Source organism: Aythya ferina (assembly GCF_964211825.1).
Source record: "Aythya ferina genome assembly, chromosome: 24".
NCBI lineage: Eukaryota > Metazoa > Chordata > Aves > Anseriformes > Anatidae > Aythya > Aythya ferina.
In genome coordinates, this window is record NC_140322.1 from 5,503,218 (window position 1) to 5,529,147 (window position 25,930).

At 59.2% G+C, this 25,930-nt stretch overlaps 1 protein-coding gene across 1 annotated transcript in view; it reads right to left on the reverse strand.

The window, feature by feature from the left end:
* SDC3 (syndecan 3) overlaps window positions 1–22,046 on the reverse strand; it is a 30,714-nt gene extending 8,668 nt beyond the window's left edge. The window contains exon 1 of the mRNA XM_084497406.1: window positions 21,843–22,046. Within this exon, the coding sequence (XP_084353532.1) occupies window positions 21,843–21,947 (105 nt within the window). The 5' untranslated portion in view covers window positions 21,948–22,046. The remainder of the gene's footprint in view (window positions 1–21,842) is intronic.
* Between the last annotated feature and the right edge of the window lie 3,884 nt (window positions 22,047–25,930).

The window sequence follows — 25,930 nt, forward strand, 5'->3', positions numbered from 1 at the left end:
GCCATCGGCATGGCAACGGTCGCCAAGGAAACCGCCTCCATGGTGACGCATCCCTGGATGCGGGCGATGGGCGATGTCCGCGGGCGCACACACCCCAACCCTGGGCTCTGCTTCCCCAGGGGGGACATGGGGAAGGGGATGGCCCCAGGGGGGACACAAGGAGTGAGAAGGGGAAGAGCAACCCCAAAAAGCACAGAGCAGCTCCCAGGCAGGAGGCTCTGTGAGGGGGGAGATCCCGACAGAAAGCCCCGCACACGCTTTCCATGGGATTTAGGAGAGGGTCAGGGGATCTCCCCGCACCCCTGGATGGGGTGTATCCACACCAGCCTGGGTGCCTGAAGTTATTGAAGACTGTGGATGTGTCTCTGGACTTGAGAATTTCCCCTGAAGGAATCAGAAGGGAGATAAAAACTGAAACGTGGTGGTTTCTGAGGCAGCTGGGATGCACGGGGACAGGGCTTGCAGGCTTGGTTCATGCCCAGCGCCTGGGCTGGCAGCAATGGGGACGAAGCTGCATGGTAAAATCCTTTCCCTAGCACACACCTGAGGCCCATCAGCAGCGTGCACAGCGAGCAGGGCTGAGCAACCCCAGAGGCTGCGTGAAGCAAAGCCCAGGGGAAGGGGTCTCCCAGCCCAGGGATCCCACCTGCATCCCCCCACAGGGTCTGGCCCCAGCACCTAGTGCCACGTGTGGGGTTTGGGATAGGAATGGAGACCTGGTGTGGCTGGCTGCAGACAGAGATGGTTTTACCCCAGGATTTGGATGTCCACAGCCATCCAGCACCCCGTGATACGGATGTCCACTGTCATGCAGCAGTCTCTGGCACAACCTGGGGCACAACATGAGGCCGAGGGGAAGGGATGCACGTGGAGGGCATCAGCAGGGATGCAGGGGACCAGCCCGCTCTGTGTCTCTGTGGGCAGGAGGTTAAAGAGGAAAAAGAAGATTGAATCGGTGGGAAGCAGCCTGGAGAATGGGATGGGGTGGTGCAGAGGAGTGTGGGGATTGGACTGTCCCCACTTTGTCCCTTGTAGCCAAACAGAGCTTCTCCTCCAGGTCTCTGCATCCCATCCCCTGCCCATGGCCAGGGAACTCAGCTTTTGCTTGCAAAATGAATAGGAAAAAAAAAAAAAAAAAAAAAAACAAGCAGGCCAAAGGCCATGTGCTTTTTGTAAAGGTCTGTTTGCACTTCTACCCAGTGGCAGCCTCAGGAACCCCCAACCACCTGCTCCCAGTAGCACTCCCCAGCCCTGTGAGGGGAGGGACGTGGGCAGCAGCCTCCCCTTGCCAGGATGGAGCGATGCACGGGGAGGTGGCAGCTTGCAGGAGCATCACTGAGCCAGGCAGAACAGCACTGAGCATCCCCCTGCTGCCATCCCCACAACAGGGGCATGGGGACCTCTGGATGAAGCCAAGCTCTGTGTGCCCCACAGGATCCCGCAGCCACAGCACCCGTGGAGGGTGACAAAGCCAGCAGTGTTGGGAGGCTCAGGACACAGCCCCAGTCACCAACCTGTCCGTGGCCGAGCACTGTTTGCTCCAGGGAAGTGCACTGAACTGAGAACATACCCCAGGAAAAGCCTTGATTATTTCTGAGATATTTTCCAGAGAAAATTTTCAATTAAATTGCTCCTTGAAAGCACCTTTCTGGTGCTTTCTACATACAGCCTTAGTAACTCATTCCAGCACATGATTTAGCGATACTATAAACAGTTGAAATAATATTAACTTGCGCATAAAGCTGAAATGAAAACACTGTTCCTGAACCTTAAAGACTCCACGATTCTTTTCCCACTACAGAATCGCTGAATTTCCGTGCTTTGATCCAAGGCTGAGTTAAAAATAAACCTGTTGGGAAGCTGCTGCTGACAGCAGGAGGACTGGTGCTGGAGACCATCGGGGCTGCTCGAGGAGAGCTGAGGAGGCCGGGCAGAGGGCAGCGGGATTTTGGGGGTGTAGGGTGCTGGTGGGGAGCAGAGGGGCCGATGCTCACGGCCGGCACAGATGCACCTCGCGAGCTGTGGAGCGAGCTCAGTCGAGCAGCAGCCAATTATTTTTTTTTGTAACTTTATTCTTTTTCAACCTAATTAAGCCCCCAAATAACAGCTGCCTAAGCCCTGGCGCATTTTGATTTAATAGGCCGGTTACTTTATGCGAGTAAAATAATCATTAGCAGTTACCAAGTGGCAGCAATTATTCTGGCTCCGTACCGGCTCCGCACCGAGCAGGGTGCGGGCGCTGCCCAAAACTGAGCCCTGCACGTGTGTGAGCGCTGTCACCGCCGGGTGCACAGCCCTGGAGAGGGCTCAGCTCCTCCACCAGCATCCCCTCCTGCTCCTCAGGCTGCCTCCGGCAGCATCTTTTATTCCTGTTCCTCAATGGATTAGTGCCAGAGCTTACCCCGCTACACAATAAATATCCCCGAGCCAGGGCTGGCATGAAAAATAGCAAACCTCTCGACGTAAATCGTTGCTAACACCTCATCCCCCAGCACGCTCCGCTTTCTGCCTCTGGGGAGATGGAAGGGAAAAGAAAAAAAAAAAAAGCAAACACAACAACCCACAAACAAAGCACCACCTCCTGCTGTATGCAAAGCGCCAAACGATGAGGTACAAACGAGCCCAGCGAGGCCGCTGCTGATGGGATTGCATCAGGCACTTGAGGATGATTCCCAGGGATGGATTCGCCCCAAGCACCAACCACCCCAGGGATGATGTGTTTTGGGGGAGGGGAAAAGCCACGCTGGGCCCTACGCCCCCCACTGATGCTGCAGCCAGAGCATCAAGCTTTCTGCCCACTGAAAACCCCAAACCTCTGGTGCCTCGGTCCAGCTGGAGCATCCCAAGCTGCTGGAGGATGAGGGACCCACACGCCCACATCAGTGCCCATAAACCAGCACAGAGGGCTGGGGAGATGTGCCCTGCGTAGGGAGCATCAACAATTCCCACAGGCAACCCCAGAAAAATGCCAGCACGTGCTATGATCTGAGGCTTGGCCCCAGGCTGGGGTCTTCCATGGGAAGAGTGCGGTGAGCTCGTCCCCATGAGGTGGGCTCAGGGCTGCTCCTTCCTGGGCTCTGCACGTTGGAGATGGCCCCGGCCGCTGAAATGCACCGTGCGGGACCTTCCCCCCGCAGCCCAGAATTGATTTAATTTGCTCGGCTCCATAATCCTATTGCAGCTTAGCATGCAAAACCGTCTCGGGCTTTTCTCACCTTCCACAAAGGCGCATTTCCAAGCTGGCTCTCCAGAAAGAGACGCAGCTCTCCAAAGAGCCGGGAAATAGGACTTTAGATCTGTCCCCCCTCCTTATGCAGACACCACCCTGTCTGCTGAGCACCTCCCCAGCACCATCCCTGCTCCAGGACCATGCCCTGGGTGTTTTGCAATTTGCATGCCCCTGTCACTCCTCCAGCTCCCTGGGGAGTCCCCGCAGCACAGCCAGGCCCCAGGGGCTCGTGTTACGCAGTCTGGGGAAGAGTTTGGGTGGGACAAGTGTCACCCAGGAGCAGGGAGATGATCCTGCTTAAATAAATGCAATGTTTGCCTGCACCGGGGGCTGCAGCAGGGCTCTCACTGCATCGCCTCGCTGATTTATTGCTCCAGCCCCCTTAGGGCACACAGGTAACCCCAGCAAGGTGGAAGCAGCTAACAGCATCTCTCTTCCTGAGCTTTATCGCCTTTTATTTCCTTTTCCTTTTCAGTTTCCCTTCTCCATTGTTTTTTTGGCAAGTCTGTAAGTCCCTGCTGCTGCTGCAACAATTTCAGGCACAGGAAAACAGGCATTTGCTGCTTTTCACCCCAAAAGCAGCACAATTTTGCAATCTCTTCCTCTGGGCCATCTTTTTCTTGGCCAGCCACTGAAGGTTCAGCTTTCACACAGCCTCCAGCAGCGCCGGCTCCAGCAGCATTTTGGCGAGCTGAGTGTTTTGGCCCCAGCTCGCGATGCTCCACGCATCCCAATGTCCCCAGCCAGCCGGTTTTGGCTGCTGACACGCTTGCAGGTTACACCAACACCCCCCAGGTCCACCAGCTCTCGAGTGAGGAGGAAATATTTACCATCCCAGCATCAGACATGGAGGCTTTTGCACCACCAAGACATGCAGCAGGGCTGGGAAAACATTACGGTGCCTCCAGGCTCCCAATGCAGTGATTTAATGCCTGGGGATATGACCCCAAAGCCAAGCCCCGAGGGGATGCTGATTTGAGTGCTCCCAGGGACAGGCACTGATCTACTGCCGTGGTTTGGGACCAAGGTGTTTTGGGACCGAGGTGCCACTGTCACAAGAGGATGTGCCCAGGCTGGGGTTAACCCGGCAGCGCTCAAACAGCCTGCAAGTGGAGAGTGTTGCTTGCCTGACACTTTGATATCTGAAGTTTTTGCACCTTAAAAATAGACTGATGCATGATCAGATACAGAGAAACTTGGTGCTGGAGCTGCAAAGGTGGTGTGAAACCCCCCTCAGATTTTCCGTCTGCCCCTCCGCCCAGACCACTCCCAGCAATTGCCCCCGGACACCCAGTGTCCCCTTGCCCAGGGCCACCACGGAGCAGGGAAAGGCCAGGAGCCAGCCCAGGGCCGCATCCTGGCTCTGCCCATCCCCTCTGGGCCAGACAGCAGCAGGTCCCAGCTGGGAAATTCATTCCAGCTGCATCCTTTTGGCTGTGAAAGCAGCCCGCCTCCCTCTGCACGAAGCGCTCGGGAGCAGACAGACGTTTCCCACCCCCAGCAGATTGCCACCGGAGCTCCTCGATTTAGGGAAAGAAGAAAAGAAAAAAAGGTATTTCCTCTTTCTAGTCCACGCTCAAAGAGCCGTTAGGCTATATTTATCTGCCCTGAACTTTATCTGCTGCAGTTATTCATCTGGAAATGCAATCAATCTCCTTTCCGATGGCACCGGCCCATCCAGCCCCGCTCCCCACTCCGCATCGTGCTTTTCAGCAACCTCACGTGACGTGCAATAAAAAGTAACAGAAATGCAAGTAGAAGAAACCGAAAAGGCAGCTCCCCACATGGAGCAGCTCAAGCACTGGGTGAAACCTTGCCCTTTTGCAAAGCACGGGGGGTGGCGGGGGGCTGTGCAGTGGGGACCACCTGAAAGGCGACCCCCAGGGACCCCGTCTGCAACCGCTCGGGCTCTGCGCCGCGCCAGTAAGGCTGAGGTTTCCAGATGAAAGGCAAACTCCCGAACACAACCAAGAGCAGAGTCTTGACCCCGGTGTTGCCTTCTCTGGTTACCTTGCCCAGGAAGCGCCTCCATCCCCGCAGGGCTCATTTTACTATGAAAATAAACGGGCAGGGCGGTTCGAGCCTTGGAAATGAGCAAAGTTTCTGCTAATGGACAAAAGCGACCCAAGCTGTGGCCGAGCCTTGGCTGAGTCCTCACCAGGCACAGGGGATTTTCAGGATTTCGGCACATGATGGGAAACGTTTCAAGTTCTCCCCTCCATGTGTGTGTGTGTGAGCAGGGCTGTGGGCGCGTGCGTGCGCGCATGCACACGCGAGGGGTTATGTTGCTGGAAAGCACTCTTCAAATATTTATACAGCCTAAGCCTCATTGTTTCCTGCCCCCAGATGAAGTCCTTTTAATGAAATGTAACTAAACAAGCCGTTTCCATTCTGCCTTTCCAACGATAATTACGGCTGATACACTAAAGGGATGGCAGAGTTTCAACACCACGCTGCAGAGAGGAAAACCAGCATCCTCAAGGCAGCTTCTCCTAACACGCAGCTCTGGCCCTGGGGCTTTGGGAAAGGGTTTAAATTTGGGCTGTGAACAATCAGAGCAGCCCACGTGGACGGGATGCTCATGAGACTGAGGTGGCATCACTGGTCCTGAGGCAAAATCCTGCAGGAGATGTAAGTGGTGGTTTTGGGAGAGCGATGCACACAATGATGCCCATAACTTGGGAGGGGAGGAAGAAGAAAAAGAAGAAAAAAAAAAAAAAGATTAAAAAAGAAAAAGAAAAGAAATATCCAAGCTGCTTCAGACCCTCCTGGGACAGACCCTGCATAGCCGAAGAGGGGAGGATAGAAGGATGCTCTTGGTGCTGCAGGTTAACCCCACCACCAGCAGTGCCCCGATTGCTGCTCACCCTCTTCCCAGAGCCCGTGTGGGACATCACCCTAATCACAGCGGGCATTTTGTTTGGTTGGGGAATAAGCAGCTGGAGCAGTGGGACTGTGGGCAGGAATTGGGCTGAAGGCTGCAGGCTTTGGAGCTGGTCTTCATTGAGCTGCCTGCAGTGAATGCAATGCGGGAGGAAGAGCATCCTGCTGGGCTTGGTGGGCAGAGGGAAACTGAGGCACAGCCTTGATCCTTCGCCTTTCCTTCATGGGAGGTCCCGTGGGGAGATGAGCAGAGCAGAGCCCTGCAGTGGGACTGGGCATCACCTGTGGTCACAGCAGTGCCCACGCACCATGCAGCTCCTGAGCTGCTCCGTGCCTCCAAACAGTTGCCAAAGAGCACAGGGTTCCCAAAACCTCTAATTTCCAGGCTAAAAACACATTGGGGCATCCAGCCCTGCCCCACAACCTCAGAACAAACCAGTCTCTGAGAGGCTTTTGCTCTGCAAGGATCAAAATCTGCTGAAAAAAAAAGCATCAAGAAAAATGAGAGCGAAGCCACAGACTTGTTGCAGCATTTTGATATTGATTTCCTGGCTGACATCCTTGATTTGGGCTGAAAAACTGCAGAAAACAAAGGGGTTACAGACAACCCGAGGCATCCGCTGTGCTGAGAAGGTCCAAGGGAGCTGCCCAGGTGAGGACAGCCAGGCTCACAGGGGAAACTGAGGCACGGCGCTCCCAAAGCCTGCAGCCACCTGGGAGAGCACCCGGCACTGCACACATCAAACCCGAAGCTTGTGGCAGCGACAGGGCTCCCCAGGAAACAAAAAAAAAAATGTGGAAAAGCCAAGAACACAGGCAAAGCAACCCACAAGCAGACTCTCAGCCCACCGCTATTTTTTTTTTCCAGCTCTAAAATTGATTAAAATAGCCCCCGTGATCTGACTTAGCTGTTTCTATTTAGGACCCAAATAAGGACTTGTGAGCCCAAAAGCTTATCTGCTTGGGAGTATTTTTTCCCCAACTGTATCAGTTGCTCTAATAAAAGCTGTGACCTCTCCCTGCAAACCTCCCATGCCCGTATCCTTCTCCTGGCACGGCTGCAGCCACCCGGCCACCACCACGCCGACCTCTCCGCCGTGCCCAGGCTGCTGTCAGAGGAACGACAAGATTAGAGCTGGCCCAACATTTGGCCAGCCAAAAAAAAATTAAAAAGCCAAAAGTTTATGCCTAGAATCTACCTCCCTCTCCCAGTTCACTTCCATGTTCAGCAGTGAGACCTTCCCAGCCCGACACATGGCTCAGCACAAATCCTGGGTGCCCAAAGCAGTGCTGGAAAATCCCCCAGGGATGTTTTGAAGCAAAGGAAGCAGCAAAATGTGGGTGTAAGCACGTTGTGAAGCCACAGGCAGAGCCCAGACCTGGCCACAAGCATCTGTCTCGTGGTGTCCAGGTCCTCTTTGGCTGCTTGGTGCAGGTGGGGACCGCAGGGGATCCACATTTGGGTTCTGGGACCCCTCTGGCTCGCACAAACCCTCGCCCTGCTCCAGCAGATTTAGGCTCCATCGTTCTGCCAGGGCTTCTTGGAGAGCAAACTGGGAGCACTGGGCTCGCTCCCCCTCGGTTCAGCAAGGGACAGAGCCGGGATTAAGGCTGCGAGCGCAGGGATTACCGCAGCCCTCGGCTGGCTCCCGGCAGATTGTGCGTGCCGTGGGGGAGGGCAGCACAAAGCCCCAGTGCCTCTGCGTTTGGTGGATTTCATGGTGTAATAAATGCAGGATTTACCTGGGGAGGCTTTAAATGCTAAAATTACACCACTGGGGCGCACACACCGTGGCAGAAGCGAGCAACTGGTTTGCGAGGAGTGGGCAGCACTCGACCAAAGGATCAGGCGATCAAAGGAGCTCTTTTTCCCCAGGAATCCACAACCCAGCCCCCACGTCAAGCAACTCCCCACCGCCAGCCCCTTCTGCCCCAGGGGAAACTGAGGCACGGGGCAAAGCCCTGGCTGGGCTGTAAATCCCCTCTGCCATCAGCATTACCACGAGCAAGGGGATGAGTAGGTTTCCCTTGCTGCTCCTTGTTGCAGCCACAAGCATCAGCCTGAGCCCCACGCCCCATGAAGCTCCCCAACACCCAGCTGGCACTGAGCAGCCTGGGCTTTGTGATCCTCCCAGCTCCCCTTCCTGCTCGCTTCCAAAAACACAGGCGCAGATACGGCGCTGTTCTTGGCACCCCACGTCAGCAACCTCCTGGGCTCGCTGCCACTCGAGGCGTCCCCAGGGACACGTCTCAGGAGGGTGCAGCAAACACTGGGGTGGGGAACGCACGCTTCCCTCAGCCAGAATAAAAACAAGGAAGGAAATCCGGGCATTGCACGAGAAGGTGGTGCTCAGCCCAGCTCCATCCCCAGCCTCCAGCCCAACCAAGCCCCCCAGCGCTTCCCCAGGTGCCATCAGGGTTTCCAGAGCCACACGTTGCATGTCCAGTGGATGACCTGCAGCCCACATCTTCACTCGGGGCAGTGCTATTTGCCCAGGAGGAACCCAGAGAGGTCTCTGTCAGAGCATTTTCACCCATCGCACGGTGGTTTCAGCAGTGTGGGTGCAAGGAGCCCTCAGCCCTGCAGCCTCAGCGGGGTGGGAGCTGCCCCAAAGCCACCGGGCCTGGGCACAGCTCAGCCAAACACCGGGCAGTGGGTGCAGGATTTGCTTCTCCCAGGCGTGCTGGGTTCATGCTGTGGCAGGGATGCTGGAGGACACTCAGAGGATGCTCAGAGGATATTTGGCTACTTGAGGCTGCTCGCTGTGCCTGGCTCCACTCCTTGCCCAAGGAGCAGGGACCCCACAGCCAGGCTTTAGCCGGGGAGGTCAGGAATGCTGTGATCCCCCCTCAGATTGCTCCTCCCAACCCAAAAAGATGCTTTCCAGTGCTGGCAGCCACCACCCTCTGTCCCCCAGACCAGCCTTGCACGGGGCACGTCCCCAGTGGGCAACGGTGGCAATCCAGCCCCTGGGGGTGACCTGCCCGCTGTCACCGGGGGGATGCCGATGTCACTCGGGGGGGCCCAAAACCTAATTACAAGACTCCCAACTGTTCACCTCACCCCCAGGCCCCACCACCTCCCTCCGTGCCTCCTGTCCCCGTGGTTTATCTCCTTTAAGCCGATTGCTCCCCGCAGCCAGCCCCCGGTGCCCGCCGGCCCCAGGTGAAGGGGCGCAGCCCGCAGCCAGCCCAGCAGGATTACAGGGAATTAATTACAGCCAAAACGCGCCGGGGGCAGCGGGGCAGGAGCCAACGTGCCACCCCGGAGCATCCTCCCAGGGCTCCCCGTGGGGAGGTGTCCTTGTTCTCCACCCCATTTCCAGCCACAGCAGGAGGGCCGGATCCAAACCATCCTGGAACGTGGGTGGGAGATGTCCCCAGGGGGTTTCCCTCTCGGTTTCCACAAGCACAAACGTGCCCAGCACCAGCACCCATCCCTGGCACCCACTGACCACGTCCCCAACATGGGACGTCCCTAATTACGGCCACAAAAGGTTTGCTGCCCCTATTCCCAGCAGGGGCTGTGGCAAAGCAGGGGCAGAGCCAGGGCTGCTCCTGCAGGGAGCAGATGGTTCAGGAGCCTAATCCTGCCCAGTGGGGGCGAGGAGGGGTCCGGGACCTCATCTCCTGGAGGGAAAATCCCCAGGGGATAGGAAGAGCCCAACCGAATGGATGGCACCAAACCGCAAATCTGGCATTTAATCTGGAGAGGAGGATGCAGGAGGAAGGGCTCGGGGTAAATCCCTGCCCTGGGGGATGAGGCAAGGGAAAATCCATGGGGAAGCTTCCCGAGGCCAAGCGCTCCCCTGCTGGCACCTGCCCTGTCCCCAGCCAGGGAGCTGAGGCCACTGCGAGCTCTGGCCACGCACCCACATCCTTTGGAGGAAAACCAGCCCCTGTGAGCCACATAACCCCCCTGTCCCATGCCAGCAAGGCAGATTTGGTGCCTGCCTGCTCTTTTCCAGGCTTAACTCCCCCAGCACAACACATCCCACCCGACCCATGCCTTGGGATGGCACAGAGGGGACGGGAGCTGATGGACGAGGCTGGAGGCAGCGCTGGGCTCGCTCTGTGCCTGCCACGCATCCCACTGTGGATTACAAAATCCCGTGGTGTCCTCCCCCAAATCACGGCCACAGAGGGTTTGCCACACCGGGGAGCACGGTCTGTATGTGAAATACAGGTCAGCCGGCGCTGCTGTTAAACACCTGGACGGTTTCCTTTAATTAAGGGGGGAAAAAAAAAAAAAAAAAAAACAACAAAAAAAGGAGAGCTGGAATCTGTCCCCCAGAGCAGCAGGGAGCTGCAGAGGGAGACCTGCAGCACGGGAGCCTAAAGGGTGGGATGTAAGAACACCCTGGGTCTGGTGCTGGGGGTGATGCTGCCAACGCTGCTCGGGAGCTTCATGCTGGGACCCTTCAGGACCCCTCTGTGCACCCTGCAAGCACCATTTGGGTGCACAGATCCTGGGAGCCCCCGTACACCCTCCTCCTCCTCGCCCTCCCCAGTTCACACTTGGAGCTCCTCCACAACCCCACAGTGACGGGGACGTCGCCTCTCATCCCTGAACCGCTGACCTGAAGCCTTGGATCAGCTGCAACACGGAGCCAAACTCACTGCCGCTCGCTGCCTGCCCAGGCTGCAGCCCTCTGCTACACAGCGGCAGCACGAGGACAGAGCAATTCCCCTGCAGGAGCAGCTGAGCACCGCCCGAGCCCTCGCCCCCATGCACCAGGCTCCCAGCGCCAAATTGCGGCTGGGAACCAGCTGGGGGGGTCCAGCCCCAAAACCTTGCAGGCCCAATAGAGCAAAACCATTCCCAAAACACTTCCAGGAAGGCCAGGAGCAGGAAAAAAAAAAAAAAAAAAAAAAAAAAAAAAAAAGCCCAGCTTATTGAATGTGGGGTGGGGAGCAGGCAGCCACCAGCAAGCCCATCCCGGTGCTTTGGCTGCACCACCTCATCCCCTTCCTCGCTTCCCGGGGAGCACAATGAGCAATTGTTTCTGGCGCCGCCGGGGAGCCCAAAATGACCTCACTGCTGCTGGCGGGACGAGGTTTGGGGTGGAAACGTGTGGGCACAGGAGGGGAATTACCCACCTGTTACAGGACGTGGGACCTGTGTTTCCAAACTCTTTTCTGCGAAGCTTCCAACGAGGGGTTGCAAACGCCTGCCTCGGAGAGCCCACATCTCTGCCCCACGGTTAGTTGGGGACATGGGGACAGCTCCTGCCCCCGGGGGGGATGCAACCCAGGGGCCACACTGTGCAGGTGGGCGCTGCAGGGGCTGAAACGCACCCGGGACCCCCCCTCGGGGGCTTCACAAAGAAGGGGCACGGGGTCGGTGTGTGCCTGGGGCTACTCTGCCAAAACCACAGAGCAAAAAGTGCCTTAATGACCACAATAAGCAATTGTGGGATGATTTTTTAATACCATTTCATTTTCTGGGCTTGGCTTAATTGTGGTTATTTAAAAGCCACCAGAAAGCCCTGACACCAGCGGGCTCAGCACCGCTTGGGGGATGCAGGCAGCATCCTGGTCCAGGCTATAGAGCAAGCATAAAAAAGGCAAGAAATTCATAAAAAAAAAAAAAAAAAAAAAAAAAAAAAAAAACCTATGAGGGGCAAGGAGGCAGCTTTGTCCATCCCACATTTAAGCACCTTTTAAAGGAAAAAAATGACCAGGGTCCTGGGTGAAGCGTGCCACGAGAACCATCCCGTACCTGCTCTTAAAACTGCTGCAGCTCAATTACCGGAGTCCCGCTGCCCCTCCCAACCCGTTCCCATGCTGAGCTGTAGCTAACGAACCTCCTAATAATGATTAATCAGGAATACATCAGAGCCTCCTGCACACAGCTTTGCTGCTTGGAGCCTTATACAGAGCCCCCCTCCCAAACTGCAGCTCCCTCGACCGCTGCTGGAGGAGGGGGGGCTATTCCCAGGCCTTTCCCAAACAGCATTTAATTAGGAGTAATTAATCCAGGGGGTGCTTTGCTGCCCGCTGTCCCTAGCAGTAGGACACGGCATTTCTGAGCCTGCCTGCTCTCCGCGGAAGGAGCTGTGCCCACCTTCCCCGGAGTTGTCATGGAAATGGTGATGGATGGCGAGGACGATGCTGCGCTTCCAAACCCCTGCGTGCTGCAGCCCCGAGCCCTGCGCTGCTCCCCCAGGGACCTGAGCAGCTGCACTCACCCTGCACCGGCACAAAGGGGCACCCCGGGGGGACACGGCCAGCTTTCGGGGATGGGGACGCAGAGGGAAACGAGCCTGGGCGGGCTTCACGCTTTGCAAATGCGTCTTTAAGGGGATTTCTTTATTTTTTTTCAGCCACGTCACTCGGAGAAAAGAGATCCCATGGGGAAAAGTGCCGCTGGAGATGTGCAGCGCACCTGGGGTGAGGAGGCAGCAGTGCAAGATGCCCGATCCCACAGCCCCATAAGTAGCCCCAGGTTACATCCCTGGGTTACATCCCCGGGTTACAGATGGAGGACGGAGCCCGCACACCAGCACAGCCACGACCTACTTTTGGACAGCACGGCTGGGGGAGCCCCACGGGGGGACCGGGGCTCAGCTCAGCCCCTCTGAGCCTCCCCAGCACCAATACCCAGGGGAAACGGCCAAGGGGCTCTGAGTAGCCACCAGTTTCCACAAGGGAGCTCAGGATCCGGCCCCACTCGTGTCACGAGCTGCAGGGGCTCAGCCAAATCTTTCGCACAGCAGAGCACAGAGCGAGGAGCTGCTGGCAGTGCCTCTGGGGTGCTCCTTCCCTCAAGGACCACAGAAAGTGACTCGTTTCCACACAAATGCTGCTTTTTGCCATTTAAAAAAAAAAAAAAAAAAAAGACATAACCTGCTGCTGCCATGCATTGCCCCGCTCGCAGGCAGGAGGGAGGTTTGTGCTCCACATTCCTCCAGCAGCAAAAAGATTCAGAGCAGCTTTCGCCTTCCACAGGAGAGCCCCCTCCCCGGCACATTCAGCGTTACTCAGAGCTGTGCAGCGCTCCCAGGCTCTGCTGTTGAAGAAAAACTTATTATTGAAAGGGGGAAAAAAAAAAAAAAATCTCAGCTCGCTCGCAGCTTGAGTCACTGCAAGCAGGTGAGGAACAAACGGCAGCTGCAGGAGGAGGCTGCTCCTCGGCACCCCTTGTCGGAGGCTCTTTTCCACTCCCAGAGCACTTTGCTTTACCGCCTGGCTGCTGAAAGCACGAGAGGATGAGACAAGAGGAAAAAGAGATGGATTCTGCCTGGCTTGCCTCTGTGTCATGGCCTGAGAGGGGAAGAAATGAGTCTTTTTTCTGAGGGTGGGTGGTCAGTGCACTGACAAACACAGCAGCATCCCCACATGGGGACTGCCAAATCCAGCAGCATCCCTGCATGGGTTGGGTACCAGCATCCCACCAGGTGGACTGGTGGCACACACCAGTGTCCCCACGCCAGCCACAGCCAGGATATGGCCTCACCATCTCCTGAGACCCGCTGCTGTCCTCGCCACAGCCCCCAAATTGTCAGACCAGGAGGGAAACCAAAGCCGGGAGACCCCAGCGCTGCTTCTGCCTGGCGGAGCTTTGAAGGCACGGCCCCAAGGAGCTCACAGCCCAGAGGGGGAAGGAAACAGAGCCCAGGTCTTGGTTTCTGAAGGAAACTGAAGGGGGTTTTCACACACTGAGGGTTTTCAGAGAGCAGCTGTGACTGCATGGGAAAGGCACAATGCTGCAAAAGCAAACAAAGTCGGGACGTTTATTAGCCTGAAACTCCAACCATCCCCACGTTTCGTGTCCCAACAGGCCACCTCGTCCTCATAAAGGGCTCTTTTTTCCCTCCACTTCCCTACACTTCAGCAGCACAGCAACATGACTTTCCAGGCTCCGGGTAGCAGGGGGCACCATCCCAGGGACGTTCACACCTCCCTGGGAGCCCAGGGGGTTTCTCCACATCCCCAGGGGGGACACAAGGTTGTGCTTGCAGGCCTGGAGGTGCTGGAGGTGGGAGAGCTGGGCTTGGACCTTACCCCTGCCTGCAGGGCATGGGGAGCAGGGAGGCTGCAGCCCCTGTGGATGGGAAATGCCTGGAAAAGAGCCGGGCTGCAATAACACAAACCGAGCCTTTTTTTTTTTTCCTCTCCCTCTAATTGCTCCAGCTATTTTAACCGAGACAGACATTTCCTTGACGATTTTCAAGGGCTATAAATGTTTTATGCCCCTTTCCTCTCCGCCCAGACATCAGCCTGGTGCTGATGCTTGGCGCAAGCGGAGACCCGGCACGGAGCCACGGCGGTGCCACCAGCCGGGGACGGCACAGCACGGGGACAGGGGACACGGACAGCCCGGCCACATCCCCTTCTCCTCCTCCTGGAGGGATGCAGGAGGTGCCACCACCACCCGGCCTCCTCGCAAGATGTCTTTCTGCTGCAGGGAACTAAATATAGCACCCAGAGCCTTCGGGGGGCTGCTGCTTTCCGAGGTATTTATAGCTGCAGGCGAGCTCCGAGGACACGTGGGAAGGAGCGGCTGGAATCACACCGGGAAGGGCAGGATGCGGCCCCAGTCTGCAGGAGGGAGGCACAGGGGGGACCCTGCCTGGTCCCCAAAATTCATCCACCGGGGAGCACAGCCCCATCTCCAGAACCCCGGAACCCTCCTGCTGCTCAGTGGGTATCATCCCAGGGGCGATACAGAGGAGCCCACAGCCCTTCCCCGGTGACTTTAGCCCAGAGCAAAACCAAACGCAAATGCCCAAAGCACCCCAAGGAGACAGCCCCGGCGAGACCCCAAAATACACAGTTTTAGCACAGAAACTCACTCCTCCAGCAGCAGAGAGGCAGGACACGGAGCCCTTCTTGCTTCCTTCAGCCCCAGCTGCGCTCCCTTTGCGGGCGGGATAAATCCCATTTCCTCCCCAGGCTGAGCCCAGCTGAGGCTGGATGCTGCACACACACAGCCTGGCTGGGCTTCGTCCCCTCTCTGCCAAAAATACGCGAGGAGCCTCATCTGCTCCAGATGTGGTCGGCACTGCCACTGAGGGGAAGCATCCATAGGGACGTGTGTGCCCCTCTAGGGACGATACAGCCCCTGGTAGCCCCTACAAGCCCATAAATGCCCCTCGGACCCCCACATGCCAGCTGGCACTTGGTGGGGTCCCCTGATTCCCCACAAGAAGAGCCTTCACCTCCCTCCTCCTCCTCCTGGAAAACAAAGGGGTGGGGGAAGTTCTGCAGCCAGGACTCGTCCCCCCACCCCACATGGGCAGTGCCCACATCCCTGGGGCTTGCAAGCAGGGTGACTTTAAGGGCATTTGGGACCCCCGTTGTGGGTCCTACATGGCTCTAAGTGCCACGGCCAGGAAGTGTCTGGGGTCAGAGGAGCACGGGGGTGCTGCAGGAAAAAAACAATTCAGCCCTGAATGTAAGGCAGGAGGGGGGTGAGGGAGGACTTACTGGGTTACCCCAATTCCAGCTGCTAATTAGCACTCAAACTTCTGCAGCCCTTGCAACCCGCAGCCCCACCGATGGCTGGGAACAGTCCCTGACCAGAGCAGTGCTGGGGACACCCCAGTACCGGGGGAGACAGGGACACCCCAAGAGCCCAGCCAGCTCGCCAACACTCCCACAGCCCTCTCCAGGAGCCTAATTGCAGCCTGCCAGGCAGCTAACTACCAAGTTGCACCCAAAACAATTATCTGCTGATAAATGGGGAGAAACAGCTCCTTTCAGCGCCAGGAGCAAACAAAAACAACCAATTACAGAGGCCGGGCGCTGCGAGCGGAGGCAGCCGGCTGCTGCGGGGCAGTGCCTGGAGCTCACCTGCGGGTCCCAGCACCTCCAGCGCCTGTATCCCCGGTGGGATGGTGACATCCCACAGCCACCAAGGCCAGCTCAGGACCCTATTGCATCCCAGATCACCGCCCGTGGTGTCTTGAGCCCCGATTTATGCCCCATCTGCAGGTGTGTGCCAGCACGCTCCCACTGGTGGTGATGGATTTTAACCCACATCGGGAGCCCCCCGAGGTCTGAAGCCCTCCTGGGATGGAGGCAGTGGCGGACACACGTGGATGTGAGCCTCCAGGCACAGCTCAGCCCCTCGGGCAGTGACCTGCAACGGCTTGTGGCTAATTAGAGCCTGATTAGTGCTCACAGTGCAGAAGGAGCTGGTGGTCCGTATCGCAGCCCCGCAGCACAGAGGAAGAGGAGGAGGAGGAAGCAGTGATGCTGGTTCACAGAGCCACAACCCCGGCATTTCCCAGCCCCAAATCGCCCTGATGTCCTCCCGGCACAGGTCCCCTCTCCGTCTGTCTCAGCTCACCGCAGTGCCAAAAAAGGGAACCCTGCGCTCTGCCAGGCACAGACGAGAGCATCGCTGCACAGAATCACCCCCTTCCATCAACAAATACCTGGCAGCTCCGCGATTTTCCACTGAGACAGAGCCAGGGCTTCGGAGCAGGCTGAGCACCATCCCCAGCAGGCCCCCACTTTCTCCCCATGCCCCCCAGTGCCACCGCCGCTGTCACCCTGCTCAGATCTGCAGAGCCCTGTGCTGGGGGTGGGGGACCCCCACCAAACCCTCACCTTGCCTTTAGCAAATGGACGGGCAGCCTGCACAAGAGGGAGAAGGAAAATTAGAGGTTGGGTGATGCTACTTGCCAAAAAGCCTCCAAAAGAGGAAAAAAAAGTTCTACATTTCCTGGAGAAAAAAAAAAAAAAAAAAATATATATATATATATATATATATATATATATATATATATAAAAGACCATTTTTAACCAGAACTCCCACTCTCCTTTCCCAAAACACAGCCCTCTGGTGTATTTTGGATGTTTGCTAACATGAGCATCACTTAAAAAAAAAAACAAGGCGAGCACGTGCTCGGCAAGGCATGCCCTCCTCACAGCAGTTCTTCAGCCCGACCAACGCGGCTCACGAAATAGCTTCGGCCTCCTCCTCCAGAAAACAGCATTTTTTGGCAAAGAAACCCTTTTGCCAACAAGTTTTGCTCAGAGCTGCCCGAGGGATGAGGCTGCCCCAGCTCCAGCCTCCCCCAGCTGCCTCCACCCCGACTGCAGGAGGTGAAAGCGGCCGGGGGCAATCCTTCAGCAAGGATTTCCCCCCCTCCTTGTCACTAAAACCAGCCTCATTTCTCCCTTGGCCAGGAAAGAAGCAGCAGCCCCAAGATCACTGCTGTTATTTTTATCTGGAAATAACTCCTTTGAGCCACGTCCAAGCCTCTCCAAGGCAGGGAGATGTTTTGCAGTGCGGCCGCGGAGAGCTGCGGGGACATAAACACAGCCGGGGCAGAGCAAATGTCCCGGCCCAGAGCAGGCAGGACTCAAATCGCTCGTTTTGTGGGCTCGAATCGCTCATTTTGTGGTGCTGAAGCATGAGAGGGGGATGCTTGGTTTGGGGAGCACCCCCAGGGCAGGAGGTGGTGCTGCTGTGCTCCTCATTGCTGCCCACCCCATCCAACGCCACCCCCCAGCTCCGGGCACTGCTTGCAGCAGCACAGCTGGGTTAAATTCGGCTTTAACCAGGACTGGAATTAGCTGAAATCATTTTTTTAAAACAAAACAAAACAAAAAAAAGCTTTAAAATAACCAGCTCTGAAAACGCTTTCCCCTTCAAAGCAACAACAACAACAAAAGGCATCCTGTGCCACCCCCTGAAACCCATTTCTTCCCCCAAACCTCACTTGGAGGCGGGGGGGGATGCTCCGACAGGGCTGGGTTTGGCGACCCCAGGAGCTGCCCTTCACCTTTGGGGGGCCCCATCCTGCCCCGCGGTGCTGGCCACAAAGGGCTTTTGCCCCGCGCAGCCCTGCACGGGGAGCTCGGCGTAAATGTCACATTAATTAACTGGGCGAGCTCTACGCGCCGCCACAAAAAGCCCTCTGTTCCCTCTGTTCCCTCTGTTCCCTCTGTTCCGCCCCGGCTCCCTGCCTCCCACCCCTGCTGTCCCCGGGGATGCTGAGGCTGGCAGCAGCCCTGCCGCTGGGTACGCTCCTCCCGGGGGGAGGAATTCCTGCTCCCCCCTGTCAATGCACATCGAGGGACCAGGGAAAGGCACAAAGAGAGGAGGGAAAAGCTGGAAAATGCTCCCGAGGCTCTGCTCCTCCCTCTGCACACGAGCTGAGGCTCCGTCTCCAGCGCCGCGGTGGGCACAGCGACGTAACCCCACAGAACCCACCCCAAAAAAACCCAGCCCGTGCCTGAAGCCATCCCAGGAGGGGCTGGGGGTGATGGAGCCAGAGCAAGGAAAGGTGATCCACAGCCCTTGGCTGCTTCCTGAGACCTGCCACGTGTCCATCTGTCCGTCCACCTCGGCAGGGCTCCGGCAGGGACACAGACCCGAGCCACCGGCACCTGCGAGAGGTTACGGCTGATCTGCGCCCTCAGCGATTACGGTGCCGAGCTGATCCCTAAGCTGCGGGCTGCCAGAAGGGGCCAGGACAAAATCCTGCCCAGGGGATGGGGTGGCAGGGGCTGGGGGCTCCTCTCGTCCCATCCCAAGCCGGGACTCCCATCACGGGGACGAGGCCAACCCGCTCCTCCGGGAGCCCAGCACTGGTGGCACCACCACGGTGCAGGGGTCACCCTCACCAATTAACACTCATTAACCCACCCTTTGCCCACAGCACACAATTAATGTGAGCATGAGGAAACAGCCCTGGATGCCACTTGGCTGCAAAAGCCCTGGCTCTGCACAAGAAGAGGAGGAGGAGGAGGAGGACGGAGTGATTGCCAGCCCGCCCTCCCGGCACAGAGCAGCCCTGGTACCAGCACCACGCACGGCGTCCCCAGCCCTGGGCTCCCCAGTGAGCTCGGTGGCCCCGCTCCTTCCCATCTCACCCCCATCTCATGCCCATTTCCCTGCCTGCCTCCATCTTCCAGCTGGGACCGGGCTCCTTTCCCTTCTGCCTGGCTCCTGGGGCCACACTTCGCTTCTCAGGTGGCTGCTACGGGGTTGAGCTGGTGGCCCCATGAGCAGGGTCTCCTCTCCGCCAAGCCACCTGGATTTCCCAAACAGATCCAAAACTTCATCCTCTGCCCAACGGGGACAGAACCAGCTCCAAAGCAAAAACACGGGGCAGGGAGTGGGCAAGAGCAGCCAGAATCACGCTGCCACCTCCCCCAGCCTGGGGCCAGCCACCCGCCACAGCCGGGCTCTGTCCCAGCAGGGGGGACAGAACGGGGACCCTGCTCTGTGCCCCGAGCCCAGCGCCCCGATGGTCCCATCCTGGGGCAGCTCCTCCTGGCACCCAGCCCAGGAGCTGGAGCTATTTGTCAGCTCGCTTGGTGCAAATATTAATTTGAATTTTAATAAACCTCTTCAGGAGAGCTGCTTCGTTAGGGATGACGGATGCTGCTCCGGAGAAGGCGCGGGCAGGGCTCGCTGGCACAGAGACAAAACAGGACGTCAGCAAACATCCGCCGGGCTGGGGACGGGGCAGGACACGGCGTCCCCAGGCTCGGTGTCCCCGGGGACACCCAGGGCTCAGAGCACCCAGCCCCGCAGCATTCAGGGGATGGGGATGGGGCGCTCCATACCCAAGGAGGATTTCCACCCAAAACGCATCCTGGGCACACCCCGCGGCTCTCACACAGGTTGCGGCCCTGATGCCACCAGCCAGGTGGGGACCAGGATCCAGCAACAACACAGGGACGGGCTTGTGGGCAGCCTCACGCTGTCCCTATGCACGAGGGTGTCCCCAAATCCATCTCTCAGCCCCCTGACACTCGGCTGGGGCGCACTGGAGCTGTTCCAAGTCATTGCCCCCATCCTGGAGAACCTGGGGAGAGGGGGCAGGTGAGACTTTGCCCAGCACCACCAAACAGCTGTAAAGTGACTGCAAGGAGCAGCAGGGGAGCAGCGAGGCCTTGGCCCCCTCCAGCTGAGGATGCTCCGTGTCCCCCAGGTCCCCAGCGAACCCCCCCAGCCCGGCAGCTCCAAGCCTCGTGTTTAACGAACCCGCGGCCCTTCCTCGCTAATTATCCTCAGCAAATGGCTGCACCGCCACCCGCCAGCTGCAGATCCCCAAATGGAAGAAATTAAGATCACCGAGGGGGGAGCAGGAGGCACACACACAACCGGGTGCTGGAGACGCAGCGCTCACCACCGCGGGCACCCAGCGGCAAAAATGGGTCCAGCGGGTCCTCGGCTGTGATGGGCGAGGGACTGGGACCACCCGGCGCTGCATCACCACGACCTGTCCCAAAGCTGGGCCTGAGCCCCCACCACGGGCCCCCCGGGTTGGAAGCTGAACGCCTTCTTCCCCAGTGTGATGTTGGGTGCCATAAACGCCCGGTGCGCTGTGACCGTGCGGCATCGCGCCCGGAGCCACACAGTGCTCGGGGCTGCTGGATCGAGGAAATCGCAGCCCTCGCTCGGTGTGTGCCCGGCACAGCCTCGGCAGCCCCCTGGGAGACGCAGAAGTTGCAGCTGCTGCTTCGGGGAGATGCAAACGCCACCGCCACAGCCTTGCACACCCACTGCAGCGGGAACGGGGGTACCGGGACCCCCGGGGAGCAGGGCAGGCTCCGTGGCATTAAATCCAGCATTAAATCCAGCATTAAATCCAGCATTAAATCCAGCACCGAGCAGCCAGGCCCTGGGACTTTTTCACGAGGAGAGGGAAAGGCAGGGAAGGCAGCCTGCATCCCTCCCTCCCTGCCTGCTTCCCACACCCCGACGAGCCGTGCGGTGCCACCGTCGCTCCGTGAGCAGGGAAAGCCCCGTTCCGGGACCCGGCAAGCACAGCTTTGCCCTACAGCCACCACCCCAAGAGCCACCCGGGTCCCTCGGGTGTCCCCATAACCAAATCACGGCACAGGGAGCGCAGGGCATGGGGTACCTGCTCGAGGCTGGCTCCGGCAGAGGGGTTCCCCCGGCTGCACGGAGGACGGGAGTGCCACAGCCCTGACCCCTTCCTCCTGCCCCTGCCCAAATCCCTCTCCTGGGAGCGGGGCTGGAAAATCCTCCTGGATGGGGAGCCAGGGACCAGCGTGGGGATGGGAAACACTGGGGTCCAGGGGGCTCAGCCCCACAGGAGAGGCAGCACCGGGGCAGGGCTGGATCTTTGCAGGGTCGGGGCCAAACCCCACAAGTTTCTCTCCCCCTCCAGAAGCGGGGAGGGGGCACAGGTGGGATTTTCCCCCCATCCGCCCCTCGGGGCTGCTTCAAGGCGCGTTTCCCCGTGACCTTCAAACGGCATCTACCTGCAGCCCCCTCCCGCACACCCTGCGTCCCCCTCCCGGCTGCCTGCACCCCACAAACCTCAGCCTGCACCCGGCTGGGGGCGAGCATCACTTGGGGGGGGGACGGACATCCCTTGGGGACAGGAGCATCCCTTGGGGGCCGGGAGGGCACGCGTTGGGGGGCGGAACACGGCTTAGGGGGGCACCCTCTGAGGGGGGAGGGCATCCCTTGGGGTTGGGGGGAGCATCCTTTGGGGGGGGGGGCTGTAGGGGAGGAGGTTGTAGGGGGACACCCGCTGTGTGGGGAGAGGTTGGGGTGGGGGCTGCTGCTCTTCAGGGGGGCTGCAGCGGGTGGTGGAGGGGGGGGGGGCTGAAGATATTTGTATAGGTTCTCTCTGCCCCAAAACTCCCCATCACCCCCCCCAAAACCAACCCCGAGCCCGAACCCCACCCTCCAAAGACCCGCGCCCAACCCCCGACATCCAACATCGGGGTCCCCTCACCCTCACCCCCCTAAACACCCCCCCGGCCCCTCGCCCCCCACACTCACCGCGGCGGGGCGGGCGCCCCCCCCCAGCAGCAGCAGCAGCAGCAGCGGCACCGCGAGGCCCCGCGGGCCCCGGGCGGGCGGCGGCGGCGGCGGCTCCGCGGGCATCTTCGGGCAGCGGCGGCGGCGGCGGGGCGGGGACGGAGCCTTTGTTGCCGCCGCCGCCCGCGGGAGGCGGTGTGCGAGCGGGGGGGGGGCCGCCGCCGAGCCGCCCGGCACAGCCCCAGCCCCAGCCCCAGCCCCAGCCCCAGCCCGAGCCCGACCCTCCCCGGCACGGCAACGGCACGGCACGGCCCTCCCCCGGCCCGCACGGCTCTGCCCCGCCCCGCCCCGCTGAGAGGGGAGGGGAGGGGAGGGGGACGCCCCTAAGAGAGGGGGGGGTGTGGGGGGTGGGGGGAGGATGGGGGGGGATGGGGGGGAAATTGGGGGTGGGGGGTATGGGGGGTATGGGGGGGGTTGGGGGAATATGGGGGGGGTAAGGGGAATATGGGGAGTTGGGGGGAATGGGGGGTGGGGGGGGATTGGGAGGTTTGGGGGGAATGGGGGGGTTAGGGGAAAATTGGGGTTGGGGGGGTTATGGGGGAGTTGGGGGGAATGGGAGGGTGAGGGGAAAATGGGGGGTGGGGAGGTTATGGGGGGATTTGTGGGGATATGGGGTGGGGGGGAATAAGGGGGTGCGGGGTGGGGGAATGGGGGAGCCGAGGAGGAGACGGGGGGGCGCAGGGAGTATATGGGGGGGTATCAGGGAAGGTGGGGGGAGCCAGGGAGTGCAGAGGTGTGGGGACTATGGGGTTATGGGGGTAGATGGGGGGTGTGCAGGGCTGTACGGGGAGAGGGGGACCCAGGGCGTACATAGGGGGGTATGGGGGCAGATGGGGGGAAGCAGGGGTATGTAGGGTGAGGGGGGGAGTAGATAGGGGGCTATGGGGAAGGTGGGGGGACACAAAGAACATATGGGGGGACATGGGGGTACACAGGGGTAGATACAGGGATATGGGGAAGATGGGGAGGCCCAGGGAGTGTATGGGGGGGTATGGGGGCAGATGAGGGGGTGCAGGGACAGAAAAGGGATATGGGGAAAAGGAGGAGACCAAGGAGAGTATGGGGGTTATGAGGAAGGTGGGGGGACCCGGGGGTAGATTTGGGGGGAGGGGGGAATTTAGGGATTATATAGGGTGGAATGGGGGGAGCCCAAAGGGTATATAGGGGGGACATGGGGGAAGAGGGGGGGACACAGGGACAGATAAGGGGGGCAGGGGGAGGATTGGGGGGAGCCAGGGGCAGTTGAGGGGGGTCAGGGGGCACATGGGGACGGACACGGGGGGAGGAAGTGAGGGTAGATGGGGGGCACCCAGCAGTAGAGAGGGGGAATGGGGAAAATGGGGGGACACAGGGGGTGTATGGGGAGCTTATGGGGGCATCTGGGGGGACACAGGGGTTAGCGGGGGAAAGTGGGGCAGAGGGGGGGACCCAGGGGCAGAGAGGGGGATGCAGAGGCAGAGGGGGGGCATGGGGTAAAGTGGGGGGAGATGGGGGAAACCTGGGACAAATGGGGGGGTGCTGAGGGACCCCGGGGCAGCTGGGGGGGACCCAGGGGTAGGTGCGGGTACTCAGGGGAGATGGGGGGCAGCGGGCAGCTGGGGGGGGCGAGGGGCAGCTGGAGGAGGGACCTGGCACCAAAGGGGACAGCGGGTCACGGGCACGGGAGGTGGCGGCTCTGGGAGAGGTAGGAGCAGGGGGAAGGACGCGGGGGGGTTTCTCTCTCGGGGCAGCCCTAGCGGGTTTCACACCTTCCCTGTGCAAATCTGAACAAATAAAATCACAAAAGCCCCGTCTGAACTCCAAGCGCTGCGGTGAATGACTGCAGGTGAGGAGCAGCGGCCTTACCTGGGGTTAGAGGGGAAATCAGGCAAAATCAGCTAAAAAACGAGCCCCGGCCCCGGCTGGGGTCTCTCCGAGGGGGGGGGGCAGAGCCCCGGGCCTGATCTCGGGGGCGTCGCTGCCCCCTCTGCCCCTCCTCATTGTGCAGTAATTAACGGGATGATGATGATGATGATGATGATGATGATGATGATGATGATAATAATAATAATAATAATAATAATAATAATAATAATAATAATAATAATAATAATAATAATAATAATGATCCTAGAGCACGGAGCTGCGCTAAGGCCGAGCCGGGGCCGGTTGCTGAGGCTGCACCGCCCCGCTGTGGCTGCCGCGCTCCCTGCAGCCGCCCCCGGCCCCGCCGCGTCCCCAAAAGCAGCCCCGAGCACCCCCGGGTGGGCACCCGGCGATGGGCACCCACGGGTGGGCACCCGGCGGCGGCCCCGTGGCTCGGCTGGGACTCGGGGGGGTCCCAGCGGGGTCCCCGGAGGGGTCTGGGCGCAGCCGCTGCCACCGGCCCCGATCCTCGGCCTCGCTGCGGCTCCAGGGGCAGCGGGGATGCCGACCCCAAGGGGATGCCGACCCCAAGGGGATGCCGGCCCCATGGGGTGGGATGTGGCTGAGCTGGGGGCTGGGTTAGGGCTCCTGCATCCCTCAGCCCCGCGTCCCTTCCCCGGTGGTGGCAGCAGGGCACCGTCCCCCCGCAGGGTCCCCATCCTGTCCCCAACAGGACGCCCCCACCAGCACCCAGGGGCCCTGTGCCGGCACCCACATCCTTCTTCCATGGCCAGGCATGGAGCAGAAGCCCGCAGTCAACACCAAAACCTCCAGGGTCGGTTCCTGAAGTCCCGCAGAGCCGTGCTGGGGAGCGGGGTCAGGGCCAGCACTGAGCCCCCTCTCTTTCCGAGGTGCTGCTCAAGCAGCCCCCAAAGCTCAGGGACGCGGGGCCCCAGCACCACCCAAACCTCGTGGCCCCAAACCTGGTGAAAAAAAAGGTGTCCGAAAGCCAAACCAGCGCTCGGCTGAGTTTAACGACAGGTGTGAAAACTGATTAAAGCCACTGCTGGGCCACGTGGGCACCGCCTTTTGGTGATGGGAAAGTGGCAGCGTGGGAAGCTGCAGGCATTTGACAGAGAAAAAGTAAAAGCCCTTTGAAAGGAGCGGGCGTTACCAGAGCCTGCGCAACCCTTCCAGCAGCATCCGCGCTCCAGGAGCAGCTCGGTGTGCTTTTGGAGTCAAGTTTGGTCCAGTGAAATCCATCACACCGACGTCTGTGCTGGGCATCAGTTCTTTTAAAATGCTAATTTCAGATGGAGACAAGCAGCATCACGTTCTACTACGAAGTTGAAAATGTTTTAACAAGCTAAAGCAAAAATTAAAAAAAAAAAAAATCCCACAAAATGTGACATTTCCTCCCCTCCTCCATCAGGGGCTTTGCACAAGTGCTTTGAACTTAATCAGGATTTCCAGCGATGCTGATGGCAAACTTCAGAAAAGGGTTAAGACCCAGCAGCCCCTGAAGTGCAGCAGTGGCAGGGAGGATCCTTTATGCTCGTAAATGAAGAAAAATCAGTGGTAAGCAGAGGCCAATTTTCTCTCCGAGCAGAGGTCGCAGTCAGAGTCCTGAGGGGATCTGCGTTCGGGGCGGGCTGCTCAAAGCATCCAGAAGGGATCTGGCAAAGGGGATGGGAAACAGACCCGGGGCTGCCTTGTAGCACTTAATTAGGGTAATAAAGGACCCTGAGGAGCCGCACAAGAACCTCCCAGGGCTCTGGGACAGAGCGGCTGCTGCTGACCTCAGGGTCGGGGTGAGGAACGGTGCTGGAGGAAGAACAACCCCAGCATCACTCACCCAGCGCCAGGCACGGGGCTGAACACGGCCCCTGGGGAACCAGATCCTCAGAGATCCTCAGAGCTGGGGAAGTTTCCATGGAAACACGAGCTCGTGCTCAGCTGCAGCCACAGCAACTGCAGGCTGCTGGTTGTGGCGATGCTCAGCAGCCCCAAATTGCTCCTCGAACCGCTCCCTGCCCTTGGAGCGTCCCCACCCTGCCTGCTGGGCACAGCTCGTGGTGCTGCTCCCTTGACCCTTCCTCCTGCACACACAAACCAAAGGATATGAAAAAAAGTATGAAAAAGCTTCTGCACAACTAGCAGCTCCTTGGAGTGACAGTCCTGGACTGCAACAAGGGCAGGGTGGA